The following is a 21,319-nucleotide window of genomic DNA, read 5'->3' on the forward strand; positions in this document are numbered from 1 at the left end:
ACGTGGAAAACTATTCAGAATCGCATTACGAAGCTTTCGCGCGCTTCGTTAATCACGCACGTTGACGGTTGAATCTTTGGTTTTTGTTTCTTTTTTTCTTTCTTTCTTTCTTTCCTTTTTTACAACACCCCGAAAGGAGAGAGAGAGAGAGAGAGAGAGAGAGAGAGAGAGAGAGAGAGAGAGAGAGAGAGAGAGAGAAATTAAATATAAAAAAAAACGCGAATAAATTCCCTCACCCCTTCCTCACCCCTTCCTCACCCCTTTTCCTCTTCGCACCCTCTCTCACAAAAAAAAAATCAAATAAAAAAAAAATACGAGAAATATGAAGATGGCGATGATGATGGGTGATAGTGGTGGGGGAATTTATAGGTTATGGTTATGTTAAAAGGCAAAAGTTGAGCTGATGAGGGATGAAGAAGAGAAAGGAGGAGTTTAAGTTAGTGTTAAGTTAGATAAAATAGATAAAAAAAAAAAAAAAAGAAATGTTGGGATGAGATTTTGTGAAGAAAGAGGATGAAGATGATGAAGAAAAAGAAGAAGAAGAAGGGGGGGGTTTTTATGTTAGGAAAAAAAAAAGAAAAAAGAAAAAAAAAACGTTTGTCGAATGATCAAGGATGAGAAAATTGTTAAGTTGACTGTACTTTTACTCTACACGGGTCTTGTGTGCACGGTTCGTTTGGCCTTTCGTTTGTGGAACTTTTTATCGCGTGGGTAATAAACATTTGTATTATCGAATCACGAATTATTTTCCAACAGCAAAAGAAACTTGCTCCACATTTTTCTCTTTTTTCTCTCTCTCTCTCTCTCTTTCTCTGTTTCTCTGTTTCTCTCTTTCTTTCTCTCTTTCTCTCTTTTTCATTCTCTTTTTGTTTTTGTCTCTGTCATCATCGTTTCTCTGTCTCTTTCAATATTCCCCCACTCCTTTTGTCCCTCCCCTCACACTCACCCTTCCATTCTCTGTTGTTTCCCTTCTTTATCGTCGTAACGTTTGTTCCATTCGGTTTTTTTTATTTTTTTTTATTTTTATTTGGATTTTTTATTTGGTTTTTTTATTTTTTTATTTTTCTATTTTTATTTTCGAAATAATCAACAAAGCTTTTAATTCACATCGACGATATATTTGCGAGTGGTGTGTTTGTTTGTTTTTTGTGTACGCTGCCCACTGCACTTCTTTATCTTTTGTTCTTTAAAAAAAAAAAAAAAAAAATAAATAACTAAATAAAAAAAAATAGAAATAGAACGAGGAAAATATTTTTTTCCGTTTTAATCACGTTTCATTTGTATATATATATTCTTTTCTAGTCGTTCTTTCGTATATATAGTTATATATTTATTTTTTTTAATATTATTATAAAGTTTATTTGTTTTATTTTATTTTATTTTATTTTTTTTAATTTAAATTATGGTATTTATTAATATTTTTTTTATTATTTGAGAAAATTGTTCTGTCTCATCTTTTGTATTTTAGTATTTTCGTATTGTTTATTATTGTTATTATTATTATTATCAATAATAAAAATTGTAATATTATTTTTCATGGTTACGAACATTCTTTTCATCATTTAAATAAATTTTTAATAATTCTTTTCTATTTTTTTTTGTTATTTCAAAAGTTGCAACTGATCGTCTTAATTGTATTTTAGTATTTTTTATTATTCTAATCATTATTATTATTATTAATAAAATTTTTAATATTATTTTTCATTATTATTAATACTTAAGAATTTCTCATACCTTTTTCCATTTTTTTTTTTTTTATTAATCTAAACTTCATTCTCGCTCAATTAAATTTTTATTACTACACGTGAATGTTTCTTTTTTAGTTCGTGTTTTTGCTCGTTTCATTTATTTTCTATTTTTTTTTTTTTTTTTTTTATATTCCAAAGGTTACAACTGGTCGTCGTAATTGCATTTTCTATTTTAATACGAGAGAATAGATTATCGAATGATAGAATAAAGTACTAACACACATATAACAACTAACCTAGGTCTATCAGTATGAAGTTTAATATAATGTATGTGTTTCTGTGTGTTTGTATAAAGTATATATATATATACAGGTACTAACAATTAGTTTACAATAACTCGTTACACATCGATCGTTGTTGGTTACTTGCCTATAATAGATGGGAAATGGTAACAATAATCATAATAATAATAACAATAATAATAATATCGATGAAAACATATATATATATATGTATATGTACTATTTTAATTAAATCGATCGATACTCTCATCTAAATAATTTATTCAATTATCATCAGTTTTCAATCGTTATCAGCTTCAATCGTTATCTAATTATAAATATACACATTCATGCACATGCTCACTTCTACATACACATCTATATGAATGTATGCATTACAATGAAATTAAATTAAGAGTAGAATATAATTTAATTAATTTACGATATAAATCATAATATGATTATAAACGTAAAGAAAGTAAAATAAATCATCAGTCAAATGATTAGTTTTCCCATTTATAATCTGTCTGAATTATATAAATAAAATATCAATTCTAATTAAAGTAAATGAATATTACAATGTAATATAAATTGATGATGATAATATATGTGTATCGTTGAATTTTAATTATAAATATTGTGTCATCTTTGATTAATAACAATTTTAATTTATTTATAGTACCACCACCTTTAATTAGAATAATACAGATTACATTTATACATATATATATATTTTTATATCTTAATTTTGAAATATTATTATATGTAAATATATATTTTATATATTAAATATATCCAGTATTATTATTAATTTTTATATTTATTAATTATTATATAATCTTTATATTTAATTATTAATATATTTTAATTATTTTTAATATTATTTCTTTATTAATATATTATTTATAAATATATAATTCTATTTTATTAGTTATATTTATTTCTAAATAATTAATATTTATGTTATTAATTGTTTATAATTATACAATAATTAATTAATAAATTATTTTAATATTATATATTATTATTTTATTTTTATTTTAATTATTATAATTAATTTATATGTAAAAAATATATATATGTATAGGATTTTTTTTTTTTTGAGAATGGCAAGATTCGAACCCACGTAGTTTGGTTTGCGAATCTGAGACTCTAGCACCGCACCACAAAGCCTTTTTTTAATTATTACATTTATATTTCATTATTAATATATTATCAATATAATATACAATGAAAAAATATCAAATAATTAATAAGTTAATATAAATTCAACTATTCGTTGATAAAAGAAAATTTTCAGGAGAATATTTGACATGAGAATTCGTTAGTTGTTGTTGTTGTTCCTCTTTCCACACATTCGACAGTATCCCTTTATCCTTCATATCGTCTTCACCTTTCCTTTTCTTGTTTACCAGTGCATCCAATCGAATCGGAAGCAAGGACGTATATGTATATGTACGTGTATGTTTGGTACGTATAATACGTGTGTTTATCCTTATACCTATTCACTTCTACGTACCAAAGTGAGAGCTGAACACATCCTTCCTCTCTGTCGTGTTTTATACGTGAAATATATACACGTATGTATCTGTATCTGTATCTATACGTGTACGTGTATGTGTATGTGTATGTGTACGTATATGTGTATGTGTTTAGGAGTTAGCAGCAGCATAACACACACACACACACACCATCTCCTCGTTTCTTCTTTTCTTGTGTTTTGCTGTCCGCATTGGATTCACTTGAGCGTTGCTTCTCTCTCTCTCCCTCTCTCTCTTTCTTTCTTTCTCTTTCTTTCATTCTCTTTTTCTGTTCTTTTATTTCTTTTTTTCCCATTTATTTTTCTTTTTCTTTTTCTTCGTCAGTTATCCTGCAAATATCCTCCAGGGAACCACCCTTGGATTTTCTGTGGCTTCAAGTCGCAGACCCTCGTTTTCTCACTCGCCTGTGAGTTAGTGTGTATATGTTTATATATGTATGTATTTATGTGTGTGTGTGTGTGTGCTCTGTGCGAGAAATGATTTCTTTAAAAAAAAACAGGAAAAAAAAAAAGAGGGAAAAATAAATAAAAGAGTGATATTAAAGAATCTACCATCCGTGTAATCCCCCTACCCCCTAAACCCCTGCTTTCTACCCCCCAGCCCATTGCATCTTTCTATCTTTTATCTTTTTTGTGTTTAGTTTTATTTTTCTTTTTATTTTATATTCTTCTAATATTTAATTACATTATATTATATGTTATATTAATTTATTATATTTTTAATTGAATTCTATTTTATTTTATATTATTATATATTATTGTATGTTGTATTATATTACATCATTGTTTTTATATATATATATATATACTTATTTATTTAATTTAATTTAATTAAATTTTATTTTATTATATTTTATCTTGGAATTTATTATATTAGATTAAATTAATTTATTTTATATTTATTTAATTTAATTTAATTTAATTTAATTTAATTATATTTGATGTTTCATTATATTATATATTATATTAATTTAATATTATTCTTTTATTTAATTTAATTTTATTTTATAAGATAAGAAGTTTATTTCAGGTATACCCTTTTAGGGTGTTTACCCCGAAGGCCCCCCTTACATAAATTTAATTTAATTTTATTTTATATTATTATATGTTACATTATATTATATTATATTGTGCTTTAATGTATATTTATTTTATATAATTGAATTTTATTTAATATTGTATTATAATACAATATATTATATTATATTAATATAATTTATTATATTTCTTTTATTTAATTTAATTTAATTTTATTTGATTTAATGTTACAATATAAATAATATTATACTACATTAATTTATAATTATATTAATAATATATTACATTATATTATATTTAATATTATTTCATTTCATTATAAATCTCATTTCTATTAAACAAAAAAGTGTACTACCAACTAAACAATAATTTCTCTCTCTGTCTCTCTCTCTCTTTCTACTATAATATTTATTATTAACATTGCTATTTTAAAAAGAATGAACCCTCTATTTATGAAATAATCGATAAGAAAAGTTATATACAATACAAACATACATATACACATATATATATATATATAACCCCTAGTGTATAGAATAGTAAACGTTTATAATACTCATCTCTCTTCTTAGCTACGGTTTATAAAGTTAGACTTTTAGAAGAATTGAAAGAATGAAAGAAAATAAGAAAGAAATAAAAAGAAAGAAAGAAAAAAAGTCTTTTATAGAACGTGCATACGATGCGAGTTATCGGATCGACAGAAATAACTTGCCATTCGTACTTCTCTCTCTCTCTCTCTCACTCTCACTCTCTCTCTCACTCACTCTAATATCCCGTAATACGAAAAAATATTGTCACGAGAAAATCGAATAAGGGTTGAGTATAAAAAGGGGTGGTGATGGTGGTGGTGGTGGTGGTGGTGGTGGTGGGTAGTCAAGGGGATGGTAAAAAAAAAGGAAGACTTTTCACGAAAATCATTTTTCTTTTTCTTTTTTCTTTTTTCTTCAACTTTCTTCTTCTTCTTCTTCTTCTTACTTTTCGGTTTTTACTTTTTCTTTATTCCTTTTTTTTTGCTTGTATTTTTTTCTCTCATCTCTTCTTCTTCTTCTTCTTCTTCTTCTTACCTTTCTTTTTTGCCCCTCTTTTTACTTTTAACCCCCCAACCCCCAACTACCCTTACCGCCTACCCTTACTACTTTCTTTTTATCTAGAAAACCGAAGGCACAGTTTTGTCGAGCGTATCCGCCAAGTTGCTTGCTGTACTATGACAAAATTTATCCTGTCCCACGTTATTCGAGAATAGGAAGGGTGTACTTTATATATATATATATGTGTATGTGTGTGAGAGAAAGAGAATATATAGGGTTGTATATGTGTGTGTGTGTGTGTGTGTGTAAAAGTGAGGGGTAGTTAAAGGATAACTTTTACTTAGGAGCCATCGTTAAAACACTCGGAAAATATTCTATCGATTTTCTCAGGAAAATGCGATTAATATTCTTTAAGAATAATGGGGGATGTTAGGGGGTGTTAGGGGGTGAGTTGAAAGTGGTAGTAGTAGTAGTAGGATTCTTTCTTTGTATGTATTGTATGTATATATGTGTAAGTAGGAAAGTAAGTGTACATTTGTGTGTATGTATGATTTAGTAAAAGAAATATAAAGTATGAAAATATAATTTGATACGTTGTTGGAGAATAAAAATGGTTACTTTTTTTAATTTATTAGATAGAAAAGAGGAAGAAGAAGAAGAAAGAGAGAGAGAGAATATTACAGTGAACAAAGGGGGGTTTTCTATCAAATTTCTATTTTTCTAAGAAGAATAGTATGATAATTTATTGGAGTATAAAAAAAAGAAATAAAAACAAATATATTTAGAAGGAAAATTATTTATTGTAGTTTAACGTAATACATTTCTCGATTGTTTTTATTGATTGTTGTTATTGTTTTTTTTTTGTTTTTTTTTTTTTAATAACAATTTGTGATTTTTTGATTTGAAAATTAAACGACACTGTGTAAATTATTTTCTTTGAATTTTGAATTTTAAAATTATTACAAATGTTGTTTTGATCTGACTGACGTTCATCGATCAAACTTTTCTTTTATTTTTATTTTTTATTTTTTTTTTATAATTAATGTTTATTTAAAAAACAATTTTTTAATTTTAATAATATTAATCTTTGTTCTTTAATTTAAAAATTAAATGACACAGTAAATTATTTTGTTGTTAGTTTTTTTTTTTTTTGTATTTTAAAATTGTTACGAACGTTGTTTTGATCGGACATATAATTGAATCTACTTTTTAATTTTTTTTTAATATTTTATTTTATTATTTATAATTTATATTTTTATATTATTTATATTTTACATATATTTTATATTATTTATATTTTATATTTATTTTAATTATTTTTTTAAATATTGGATTTGGCAACTGAGTCGTCATTGCTGATATTCAAAGGCCATCTATCGACAAAATCTGCAATCAATTAAATGCTAACCCAAAATAACAATTTTTATTCTCTAATTTAAACAGTAAATTATATTTCTCCTTATTCTTTTTTTTTTTTTTTATTTATTTTAATTTAAAAATTGTTACGAACGTTGTTTCGATCAGACATGCACTTAAATCTCTTTGTAATTTTTTTTTTTTTATAATTAATGTTTATTTAAAAAAACAAATTAACAATCAAAGAGAGGGTGCACGCGTGTGAAAGATTAGAAAAGTTTACAGGTAATAAGAAAATCAAAAATAAAAAAACAAAAATGAAATATTCTCGATACTTGTAAACAAGAAAGAGAGAAGAGGGGTGGGGTGGGGGGTGGGTGGTTGGGGTGTGGGGATTTAAACTTGATACCGGTATTTTTGGAATATCGGTATTTTGCCTCTCTCTGTGGTTTTGTTCTCGTAAAAACCGGTATTTTTTTTTTCCAGCCCGTTATTAACCAAAAACTGAAATAATACTGACAATTGAAATAAATACCAATATTCCATTTTAAAAAGTTTCTATTGCAAACGTTGGTAGGTGTATTTTTCCAGTTTTTTGTTTTCTTTTTTTTCCTTTCAATAATTAAAAACGAACGAACATAACCTCTAAAAGAAAGGAAAAAAAATGGTAGTACAGTTAACGAGAGGATCGGTTATAAAACAAATTACAATTATAAACTCATGATACAATTATGAAATCTCGATTAATTGGTTTTAATATTAATTAAATTATTTTTAATATTATTATTATTATTATTATACTAATATGAAATAAAAATAAAAAAAAAAAACAAAAAAGAAAAAGAAAAATAAATTGAAACATTGAAAAATAGAAAAATACAATTTTAAATACGAAATATGAAATTTGATAATTTTGTATGATAAAAGTATATAAATATTAAATATTTATTTATATTATTATTTAATAAATTATATTATATTAAATATTAAATACTAAGTATTAAATATTAAATTATATTAAAATCTAATAAACTACATTATATTAAATATTAAATAATAAATATTAAATATTAAATTATATTAAAATTAAATATATTATATAATAATAAATATTAAATACCAAATACCAAATATATTAAATATTAAATATTAAATACCAAATACCAAATATATTAAATATTAAATATTAAATACCAAATACCAAATATATTAAATATTAAATATTAAATATTAAATTATATTAAAATCTAATAAACTACATTATATTAAATATTAAATATCAAATACCAAATATATTAAATATTAAATATTAAATACCAAATATCAAATATACTAAATATTAAATATTAAATATTAAATTATATTAAAATCTAATAAATTACATTATAATATATATTAAATAATAAATATTAAATACTAAATATTCAATATTAAATTATATTTAATAAATGATATTAAAATTAATATGAAATAAAATTGTAAAAAAAATTATTTTTCTAATTTAGTTGTTAATTTGTTTGTTTCAGTTGCTGGGCGGTGCTTGTTTCAGCCACGGCCCATACACATTTTATAAAGCCGTTAGGATAGGAAATGGACGTGTCCTTCGGCTTGGCAATTTTTTCTTGACAAAACTTTGGAGTGACGCAGATCTCGTCAGTATAGGTGAACTTCAGTTACTTTGGATGGACAGCCGTGGACCGAATCAACCTTTGGCATCGTTACGGCTCTATTTCCTTCCGGAAAACACCCCGGATGGTCGTAGGGACACTCACGGAGAGGTAAGTCCCATTTTTCATTATTTTTCATCCCTGTTTTTTTTTTTTTTTACTTCCCTACAACATTTTTTTTTAATCATTATTTTTCAAATCACTTTTTTATTAATTTCAAATTTATTATATCTTTTTTTTATTAATTTAATGATATTTACAGTAGGTATAAAAAAAACCCCATAATAATACAACGTTTGAAATTGTGAATAATTTTTAATTAATTAATTATTTTCTCTTTTTACTCAACCTCTAATTTTATTTTTTTTTATTTGTTTTGATATTCAATATTAATATTATTATTATTATTATTATTGATATTATTGTTATTATCATTAATCTTCATTTCACGTTACGTTTTCAAAATACTCGTTTTATTTAATCTTACAGTAGTAGTAGTAGTAGTAGTAGTATTCGTTAATTAAAATCATTATTCATATTTTCATTTTACTTTTATTTTATTATTAAAGAAGAGGTAATATAAAAGATCGTGTACATAGGGGTTGGGGGTTGGGGGTTGGGGGTTGAGGGTGAGAGGTGAGGAGGGACTGGAGTGGTCGTAATCGATTTTAATATAACTATACATAGAATATAAATAAAATTCCGTTCTCGCTCGTATACCCGAGATATCAAGATTCACATTTTATATACGTGTATATACATACATACATACATATATATATGTATATATGTATATTACGATGTTGGTTTTACAAATGTGTGCCAAAAAATTCATATAACTTTCTGTCACGTTTTATATATTAGTAAATAATATCAGTATACATACATATATAATATATATGTATATGTATTTATATGTGTATATATATATATATATATATATATATATATATATATATATATATATATATATATATATAGGGTAACTGTACGTAATATGGAACACCACTGCAATATCCTCCGGCAAGCAAACAACGTATAAATATTATCGAAAAGCATGCGCAATATTTTATTTCTTACAAAACAATCGATATAATGAAAAATTTACTGTATTTTTGTTGTTTAATTTCTTCTATTTTTTAATTTTATTTTTTATTATTTTTTTTTTTTTTTTTTTTAATCTATCATATAAAATTAATATAATGATACATATATATATATATATGAACGTTCAACATAATTAAAATAACAAATTAATGATGTTTCTGCTTTGTTTTTTGTTTTATATACAGTAAATTCTTAAATGAATTGCTTAAGAAAAATTTAATAATAGAAAAATATCTAGAAAAAAAATTGAATGACATTTCAATTAGATGGAGAGATGGTAGTAGGGGTTGTTTGTCATCGTATTTTTTTTTATTTTTTTTTTTTTTTATACAGGACTGTACTGTAAATAAAATGTGAAATATAATTTTAATTAAAACTAATATAAAAAAAAAAAAAAATAATATAATTTTTTAATTATTTTATTCACGCTGTGGTTGAGATGTATAAGGGCAAAACACCATAAAGAGGGTTTTACAAAATAAGCAGATAAAAAAATTGAATGAGATTTAAATTAAATTAAGGGCTTTTGTCTATCGTCGTTATTTTTAGAATTGTCTGTAAATAAAATGCGAAACATAATTTTATTTGATTATTTTATTTTCATTACACTGACATATATAGGGAAACACACAACAAAAGAAAGGATTTTCATTCAATGATATTAACATTATTTTAGAATTGAAACACCCTGTATAATATATTTTGGGGTTCCTCTTTTATAACATAACACAGCGGGGGGTGGGGATGGGTTTACTTTGGATATACGAAACGTAATGGAGATCACCGGTTATATATATATATATGTGTGTGTGTATGTGGGGAGGAGGGGGGGAGGGGGGAGGGGTTGTTATTAAAAGGTAATCTCACGCACGAGTCGAGAAAAGAAAAAGAAAAATATGTGAGCTCGCGTATTTGTCCTAGGTGACCCTTAACTTACTTTATTCCCTCTTCTTTTGTCGAGTTTTATATGTTCGAGGGGTAGAGGTGAGGAGGGTTAGTTGGTTAGAGAAAAGGGTCGTTTTCTGCTTATAACAACACACCCCTACTCTGTTGTGTTTTATTTTTTTCCATTGTATATCGTGGGGGAGGGGGGATGCAAACTCGACAAATAAAATGGTTTTCTACGTTATCGATACTCGGTCGGTAACAAATGGTTCGTTGACTCTCGACCTCGGTTTCTCTTATCGTTATCATTAGCTAGAATCTTTTTCAATGTATGAGTAGGGGGAATTTGTTATTTGTTTTTCATTTTTTTTTATATTAAAAATTAATAATAATAATAATAATAATAATTTTTAATATTAAATTGGTATCATACTTTTTTTTTAGGTTATTTTTATGTTTTTGTTAGATCGATTTATTTTGCAAATTTGGGATTAATAATAGTATATTTATAATAATAATAATAATAATAATAATAATTTTTTTATTTTAAATTAGTATTATATTTTTATGGGTTATTTTGATATTTTTGTTAGATTGATGATATATTATGCAATTTTGGGATAAACAATATTATATTTATAATAATAATAAAATAATAGTATTATTAAAAAAAAAATAGATAAAAGATTATACTCTCTCCCTTTTGTTTATGTATTGTAAATTGTTAATTAAATTTTATATAAAAAAAAAAAATAAAAAGAAAAAATTTATAAATTTTTATTGTTTTGTAAATCAAAGTGTAATTAAATTATAATTTAGTGTATAATATATATATTATAATTTGAATTAATTGTAATTAATTGCAAATCAGTCGATTTAATATAATATTAAATAAAATCTTAATTATTAATTAATGTTTTATTTAAAAAAAAAAAAATAAAATAAAATAAAAGAAAGAGAGAGAGAGAGAGAGAGTAGTAAAGTCAAGGAAAAAAAAAGAAAAAAAAAAGAAAAAATCGGTAGAATGAATTCGAACAAAAAGTACTCAAAGTTAATAGAAGGGGGATGCAAAAGAACACTATAGATCAACCAACAACCCCTTTTAGACACGACCGTATGGTGTCGGTCGGAAATTTTTGGGGTTGCTTACGTCCTTTCGTCGAGACATCGTCAATTAAGATCACCAACACCCCTATATGGTTTTCATTTGGTTGTTTGCTACGTAATTATTTCGAAAAGGTACAAGAAAAAAAATCTTCTTAATTTACATACAATACATACATACATACATACATACATACATATATATATGTGCCCATAATTATGAAAGTGATCTAAGTCATGTATCTCTTGTTTCAAGATATTTAAAGATTTATATTTGAACACTATATGAATTTTATATAATACTTAGGGGTGGTGCCCCACCACGCGTTGCTGTGGCTCACAATCAGTCCGATACACATGTCTTTAAGTCATAATTCGCAATAAAATAATATTGCGATTATAAATTGAGATATAAACTATTCTATCTTTCAAGTTAGATAAAACTGCACATAGTGTGCAAAATTTGATTAAAATCGGTTAAGTAGTTTAGGAGTCCATTGCAGACAAACAACGTGACACATAATTTATATATATTAAGATAAGATTGAAATAACAAACATTATCTAACGATTGATTTTTTGACAATATCGTGAAAATTATATTGAATTTATTTAGTTGAAAATAATATGATGCGTAAAAAAAAAAAAAGAAAATTGTTAAAATGGAAACGAGAAAAAGTATTTATGTGTATGTGTGTGTGTATGTGTGTGTATGTATGCTATGTAGAAAAAACTCGTATAATCGAAGCTTGTAGAAAAATATCGTGACCTTTAATTATGTGGTTTTGCGAAAATGAAAAGTAACGAGGACTTTTATCCGATAAGTTTAATTAAAAAGATTTTCACATTAAACTAAAAAAAAAAAAAAAAAAAGTGTACACCATTTTTCTCTTAACTCATAACTTCTTATTCTTCTTTTTCTTTTTTATATTTTTGTATTTTTTTTTTTTAATTTAATTAATATTAAGTTTAATTATTAAGAAATAATATTTTATTAATTAATAACACAAATAATAATAATAATTATTATTATTATTCATAATTGTGTATACAGCAAAAAAAAAATAAAATTAACCAAAATAAAAATAGAAAAAGTAAACCAAATAGAAAAAATGATAATATAATTAATTAAATGAAATATAACTTCAAACAAACAAAAAAAGTAACTTAATTATAATATCATTTGTAAGTTAGCATGGCTCAGTGAGGCAAATCACCATTCAGTAATGTCCATCCAGTAGATAGTAGGTCGTATGTTCCCGAGTTCAAATCCCGGGGGGGAAAAAAAGAAAAAAAAATTATACGTCTAATACTTAGTTAAAAAAATTCGACAACCAAATTTTAGACATCTGTATATAAATAAATTCATAAATTCAATATAATATCATTTGTTTATTAAATATTATAAAAGAAAATGATATAAAATGTGTATATAGAAAATTATTAAAGTTCGGGATGGGTAAATCAGTTTTAACACCACTTCAACGAGCTATTTTAATTACATCACGTCGTACATGAACGATAATATTGGTTGAAGTTTGAAAGCTCTATATATATATATATATTTATTTTCCTCTCTTTCTATCTCTCTCTCACTTTCTCACACACACACACACACACAGATATATATTATCACACTCTTTAAAAGTCACGAGATATAAAAGCTCACCTATGCGATCAGATAAAAATCAATTATGACTATACTTCTAAAAATAATAATATCATCGTACACCTTCAACATGACACAACGTTGAAAAAGAAAAGAGAAATAAAAAGAAAGAAGGAAAGAGAGAGAGAGGGAGAGTGAGAAAGAGAGTGAGTGAGACTGAGCTCGTTTCTCAGTGTTTATTAAACTTGGTAAAACAAAGAGAGAGAGAGAGAGAGAGAGATAAGGTTGAAGTGCATCGTGAAAGTTTAGCGATCGCTTACTTCGTTGCTTTTACTGTTATCGTGTTCGAGAAAATTAATTAGATAGAAAGAAAAGTTAAACAAAATAAATAAATAAATAAAGAGATTCAGAAAGAGAGAGAGAGAGAGAGAGAAATAAAAATGAAGGGGTTGTAGAAGTAGGAGTAGAAGGAGTAGGAATAGGAGTTTGAGGAAAATTCGAGGAAAAGGAGGGGGTTTATTATATATATATATATATATTATTATATAATTTATAAATATATATAAATTTAATATTTATATTATATAATATATTACATAATAAATTTAACATTAAATTATAATAAAATATAATATAATATAATATTATTGTATAGTATTTATATTATATGTTGGTAATACTTAATATATAATATTGCATAATATATTCTATATATATATTTAAGTATATAATATTGTAGGGGGTATAATAAATGAAAATAATAATTATTAGATAATTAATTAATCAATTATTATATAAATAAAATTTCAAACCAATTTAAATGTAATATTATATTATAATATAATATTGTTGTATAATATTGCATAATATTGTATATATATATATACAATAATATAATATTATAAGATATAATAAATCAAAATGATTAATAATCAAATTATTATAAACATATATAGTATGTATATATATACATACTTTTCTATTATTTAAATAAAATATATATTTAACTACTGACATAATAACACACCAATGAAATATCAGGAATGAGTAAGAAGAAGAAAAAAACATCGTTCATAATTTGCATACCAAACATATTACCATTCAAGCGTATAATTAATTTCACATTCAAACTAACATAAAATTAACACATACATAAATACACACACACATATACACTCTACACACTCGTGACATTCTATAAAATCATTATTATCAATAATAATAATAATAATAATAATCAAATCTAAACAATTAATCTGATTATGATTATAGAAATGAAATGTATGATTTCAAAATTGTTATTTTTTTTTTTTAATAACATTTAATAATATTTTATGTTAATTAAAAATGTTTTATTTATTTATTTATTTATTTTTTTTTTTCATAAACATAAAATATAATATATTGTTTTTCCATAGTATTCTAAATTAAAGTAAATAACTTTCGTTTTATAATTACTCGGAACATTGTTTATTCCTTTTATTTTATTTTTAATTCAACTTATCGCTAAATCGAGGCATGAATAATAAATAAAAATAAGAAATAAAGAAAAAGAAGAAAAGATAAAAAAAAAAAATAAAAAAAATCAAAAGGTGAGGCAAACGAAAAGGGAAGGTAAAATAAATGTGTTCGTGAATAAGTTGAAATATGTGCATACATACAAATATATATATATACATATACATATATACATATACATATATATAAAAAGTATTTTAAACATGTGTTTCCGATTAAACTCGTTTCACGTTCGTGTTCTCCTCGCAAAAGATATCCTATCCTATCCCCCTCCCCATCCCCCTATCCCCCTACCACTACCCCCTACCCCTCTCCCCCTACCCACCCTCTCCTCAGACTCTCTCGAAAAACCGGTTTTTGAAGGAGCTCCTCTCCCATTCTGTTATCTAAACTTTGCACTGCAATTTTTTTCCCCCTTTCTAAATTGGTAAAATGCCGGGGGCATTTTGGCCTCCGTCGTTTTCTTCTTCTTTTAATCTTTTTGTTTTTTTTTTTATTTTATTTTTTTTTATTTTAACTTCTGTTTCATTTCTTCTTATTCTTCTTATTCTTCTTACTCTTCAATCCTTTTTTTATTTTCTTTTATATTATATTTTAATACTATATAACTATAGTTACTATAGTATTGTATATAACTGGTACTAGTTATAATAAACTTCTTAATAAATTAAATAATGAATATTTGAATACATTATTATTTTAATTAAATACTTAAATTAAATAATATTTATTAATAAAAAATAATAAATTATTTAATTAATTAAATAATTACTATTTGAATAAAATATTACTTTAATTAAATACTTAATTAAATATCTGAATAATAGATACTACTATATTAATAGTAATACTACTATTTATCCTTGATTATTTATTAATAAATAATAACAATTTAAATATTAATTATTTAATTTATTTATCAAATACATATTATTAATATATTTATAATACATATTGTAATTTATTTATTAATAAATTAAATACATAATATTGAAAAATAAAATATTATTTTAATTAAATACCTAATTAAATATATTATTTATTTAATCATTAATTTTAATAATTATTTATTTACAAATAATTTTATTAAATGTAATTTACTTTATGTTAGCTTTTGTAAAATATTATCAACCAGTATAGATCGTAGTTTCGATTCGAGATATGATAGAAATAAATAAAAAAAGGTATACTGTAAATAATGATAAGCAAACGGGAAGTTAATTTTTCATTTTCTTCTCTTTCTTTATTTCTTTCTTTGTTGAATTCACTGTTCTTTATCTTTCTCTCTCTTTCTCTGTTTTATCTTTTTTATTTTTTTTTCTCTCATTGAAAATCTTTTTCTTATAGAAGGTATATTAAAGCCTTTGCCCCATCAATCTTCTCTACCCACTCATCTTTATTCATAATCGTTGCATACATATATACACTTCACCTATTTACTATGTTTTTCTTTTTTTTTTTTGTTTTTTTCTCTCTCTTTTTTTCATTTTTTCTTTTTTTATTCTTAGTTCTTAATCATTATCTTTATTTTCTCTTTTCTCTTTTCTCTTGGAATTTTTTTATATTTTATTTTCAACACAAAAGTTCACAAGTGTCGTTCGTTTTTTCAAAGTTATATTATAGTATTTTATGCGTTAATCCTTTTCATTATAATTAGGGTCAAGTTATGCAAAATGGTTATGAAAACTTGACGACAATTTAAAAAAAAAAAATAAAAAAAATAAAAGAATTTTCATTTATAAGTTTGAAGTATATTTCTTATTCAAATGAAAAATATTTCAATGTTTTCATTTCTCATTTCAGGGGTGTGGGGGTGAGAATTATTTATTTATTTATTTATTTATTTATTTATTATTTTAGTTTCTGTCATTAGTGGACGATACTTTGTTTGTTTTTATATTGTAATGAGAAATGATATTAATTATTTCAATGAATAAATAATTATATTTATTAGTATTATATTTAAATTAATATTAAGTAAAATTATATGATTATATTATGAATTAATTAAATATTATATAATTATTAATGTTTCATATTTTTGTAAATGTAAAATAAGATGTTTGAACACACACATACACACACATATACCCCACACATATTTATTATATGTGTACATATATATATATATATATATATATAATTTTAATTACATTTATCTTTAGATACTAAATCTCCAGGGAACAAAATGATCAGACATTTTTTAAAAATACAATATTTGGATTTCTGACAGGGGCGTGGCGAAATAATTCGACCTATCCAATCTAATTTTGAATTTAGCCACCAGATAGCGTATTCAAGCGCTAGAAATCCCAATACAAATTGTGTCATCATACTGTAATAAAAAGTTATAAATAATAATAATTATATTAATCAATAATTATTAATCAATTCAATTGAATATGAAAATTGATTAATTTTGTTTTATTCTAAAAACAGACAAAACTTTTCCTAAAGTTCTTTCTTTCTGTCCCTAAAAAAAAAAAAAAAAAAAAAAAACCAATAAAAATGAAATAAAAAAATCAATAATTATAAACAAATAAAAATAAAATTATAAATAATTAAATAAACAACAGGATGGTACCTAACAACAAAAAAATATAACGATATCGATAATGAGTTTTCCAAACTAATTTTATAGTCTAGCAGAATAGATAAAGGGGTTGGGGTTGGGGTTGGAGTTCGGGTTGGGGGGTTGTACAACGACCAAGTTAGAGAGAAAAATAAAAAAAATAAAAAAAAAAAGTTATCGAACTGCCATTGCTGTCCGGCAAATCGAACGAAGCATTTTAAAGCCTTCATTAGGAGGATAGAAAAGAAAAGAAAAGAAAAGAAAGAGAAAAAGTAGAAGAAAAAGGAGAGGGGGAAAAAGGAAGAAAGTGGGGGAAGATTGTGAGACAAGAAGAAGGGTGGGGGGAATAGTAGAACGGTCAGGGGGAAAGAAATGAAAGAGAAAACGTTGGAAAGGAATGAGAGGGTGAATAAGGGTACGGATAAACGTGGTATGAGAAAAGAAGATGGGATGGTTGAGAAGGTTGAAGGGACAAAAAAGGGGCAATAGAAAAAGAAAAAGAAAAATAAGAATAAGAAGAGGAGGAGGCACAGGTAAACTCGACAAATCGAATATAGTCTTTCTTCTTTTGAACACAACACAACAACAACAACAACAACAACAACGATGACTATGAAGGTAAAGTAGAAGATAGTATTTTATGAAAAAGATCGATGTTACATTGTGGTTACTTTTACCTAGCCAATTATCGATACATATACACATGTATATATATATATATATGTGTTAGAAGAATACTTTATGGCTTCTTGTAACATCGTTTAGACCCTTTTCCATGACATCGAATATCCCTTCTTTTTAAATAATTCACTTGTCACGATATCCATTTTCTATTACGTTTACTACAAAACGATTGGAGAGAGAGAGAGAGAGAGAGAGAGAGAGAGAGAGAGAGAGAGAGAGAAACAAAAGTTAGGTTATGTATGAAAAACATAGGAAAAAAGAAGGGTTTACTTTGTTTTGTGAGAATTTGTAGTATGTATATACATTTATTTATTTATTTATGTGTGTATGCATTTATTTATTTATTTATTTATTTATTTGAAAGGTTGAGAACAGAAGGAGAACACAGGGGGTGAGGGGATGGGAAAACAAATATATCATATTGTTCGTATGTTATTGTTTTCTATGCATTTATTTTGTTTCAATATTTTTTAACTTGTTTTTTATTTATTGATTTATTCTATTTACTTTTTTCGTCTATTATTATTATTATTATTTTATTATATAGGGTGTTTCCTTTTTTTTTATTTATTTATTTATTTATTTCTATCTCAATTATTGATTCTTTTCTAAAATTGTATTTATATGTACTTTGATACGTTTGTAATTCGTGTACGATTGTGTTTTTCTTTTTGTTCTTTTTCTTTTTTTGTATTTCTCTTTTTAGATCGATGGGTGTCTGACGAACGACGCGATAGGGGATGAAGGGTGGGATAGGTTAGGATGGGATGGGATGGGATGGGATGGGATGGTAGGAGGGTGGATTTGTAAACGTGGTCGCGCGTGCGTGTTTAAAATTATTATTGAAATACGATTGATTTTTTATCCTCGTAATTTTCTTCTTTTCTTTTTTTTTTTGTAATATTGGTACTTGCATTTTTAATAAGATTTAATGGAACGAATTATATATCGTGCACGTTTGATTTACATTTATGTATATATTTACATAGATTTATGTTTGTGGATTGATATGTATATGTGTGTATTTATATATATATATACATATATATATATATATATATATCAAATTTCATTGGATGGGGGAACCCTCCAGAGCATTTTTCCTCCCTTTCGAACGAGGACGTAACGACGCCATTGTTATCGACGTTACCATAGTTGTTATTATTGTCATCGTTCGAAACCAGAATGCGAGCATTCCCACGTACCGTTCTGACGAGGATAGACGATCATGAAAGTGACGTATATATATATATATATATATATATATATATATATATATATATATATATATATATATTGTTAGATTGAAATATTTCGTAGCATTTTTGAAATTGAATTATTATTTTTATTTTTTATTTTTTATTTTTTTTTTGTATGCCAAGAAAAGGTTAGAACGTTTTGTTAAAATGATTTTAACAAATATATGTACTATATATATATATAATATGTAATACATGTATTAGAAGGATTGATAAGTAATGTTACTACGTATGTCAAAATGTTTCTATTTTAATATTTTTTTAATCAAAACAACGATTGATGATTTTGATCTTTAGGATATTTAAAAATTTGTACAGTAGATAGAAAAAGGGTTGTTGATAGTTAATTGAAATATAATTTAATTATTGATTTATAATAAAAACTTATTTGAAATATTTATTAGTTTGAATTTTGAGGTTATAAAGTGATAATACTTTCTGGTTTACCTAATGGTGGATATAAATATGTATTATATATTAGAAAATTAATATATAAATATATATATTATATGTTATATCTTCTTCTTAATATATATAAATTACGTGTGACGTTGTTTGTCCGCAATGGACTCTTAAACTACTGAACTGATTTTAATCAAATTTTCCACACTGTATGCAGTTTCATCCAACTTGAAAGATAGGTTAGTTTATATCTCAATTTATAATCGCAATATTATTTTATTAATCGGGAATTATTTGTTTATTAACAAAGAGTCATGATTATCTCTGTTAATTCGATAAGATTCTAACAGATGGCTGTATAAGGTAATTGAACAAGGTTAAAATGTTTTGTTAAAATTATTTAAACAAATAAATGTACTATACGTAATATTTAATATAAGTTTTATTTTCTTTTTTTGTAATTATTTTATTTTTATATTTTTTATATGCAAGGAAAAGGTTGAAATGTTTTGTTAAAATTATTTGAATTATTGAATAATGAATTTAACATATTATTTGAAATATACGAGGAATCATTTATTCATAGTCAATGATTACAATGATTATAATTATGATTATGAATCGTTATTATAATTATTATGACTATTTGTAGAATTAATATTGAATATGCAAATATAATATAAATCATTTCATTAATATTCTTCTATATTCTTTTTAATTTTTATCTTTTTTTTTTATTTTTTTAAATAATTTATTTTTATAACTCTTCGTTAACCAGGAAGCAATTTATTAAATGCACAGAAATATGAGAGAGAGAGAGAGAGAGAGAAAAAAGAAATAACAAACTTTATTGAAGTTTATTCAATTGAAAAGTAAATTTGATCAAAATCTTTCGTAGTTTTATTTTTTGATAAAATAAAAATAAAAATAAAAATAAAAAGAGAAATAAAATTAAAAAATAAAAAAACAACTTCTGTAAACCGCACCACGTGTTACGTCAATATTTAAAACGTGTATCGATTTCTAGATGACGATGAAAGAAAAAAGAAAAAAAAAAGAGAGAAAAAATAGACAAAATTATTTGACAAAACTCCTCAATATTTTTCCCCCTAACACATTGATCAATTTTACAGCATTAAAAAATAAACAAATATATACATAATTAAAATATTTTAAATAAAACATTACGAGTAGTTGCTGGGGATATCAAGGTATCCGTCATTTTTTTTTTTTTTTTAGGTCACCTAACACAACCCAAAAAATCACTTGCCCATACTTTTGGTATTTACGAGAGATGAAAAACAAAAAATACACGCAAATAAGACGATGAACATGTAAAGATGGTGGTGGTAGTAGTGTTGAAGGTGGAAGTGAAAGAGATGAAGGAGGTGAAAGAGGTGAAGGTGAAGGTGTTTGGTGGAGGATAGAAATGGTTGGTGGGATGAAGATCGACAAATGATTGACGTAATCATTGAAATTCATCTTCCTAATTTAACTTCATAGTTCTCTCATACATCTCCTATACAACTCTCTCTCTCTATATATATATATATATTTATGTATGTATGTGTTGGGAGTGTAT

The 21,319-nt window shown here is 24.4% G+C and overlaps 1 protein-coding gene across 2 annotated transcripts in view; it reads left to right on the forward strand.

Annotated features, from left to right (window-relative positions):
* The window catches only part of LOC107071669 (uncharacterized), a 186,779-nt gene that overhangs the window by 46,323 nt on the left and 119,137 nt on the right, over window positions 1-21,319 (forward strand). For both annotated transcript variants that reach the window (XM_015330855.2, XM_089176534.1), the window contains exon 3: window positions 8,458-8,709. In XM_015330855.2, the coding sequence (XP_015186341.2) occupies window positions 8,458-8,709 (252 nt within the window). The remainder of the gene's footprint in view (window positions 1-8,457; window positions 8,710-21,319) is intronic.

The sequence above is a fragment of the Polistes dominula genome, unplaced genomic scaffold (assembly GCF_049000335.1).
Source record: "Polistes dominula isolate Pdom_NZ unplaced genomic scaffold, Pdom_raw_medaka contig_25, whole genome shotgun sequence".
NCBI lineage: Eukaryota > Metazoa > Arthropoda > Insecta > Hymenoptera > Vespidae > Polistes > Polistes dominula.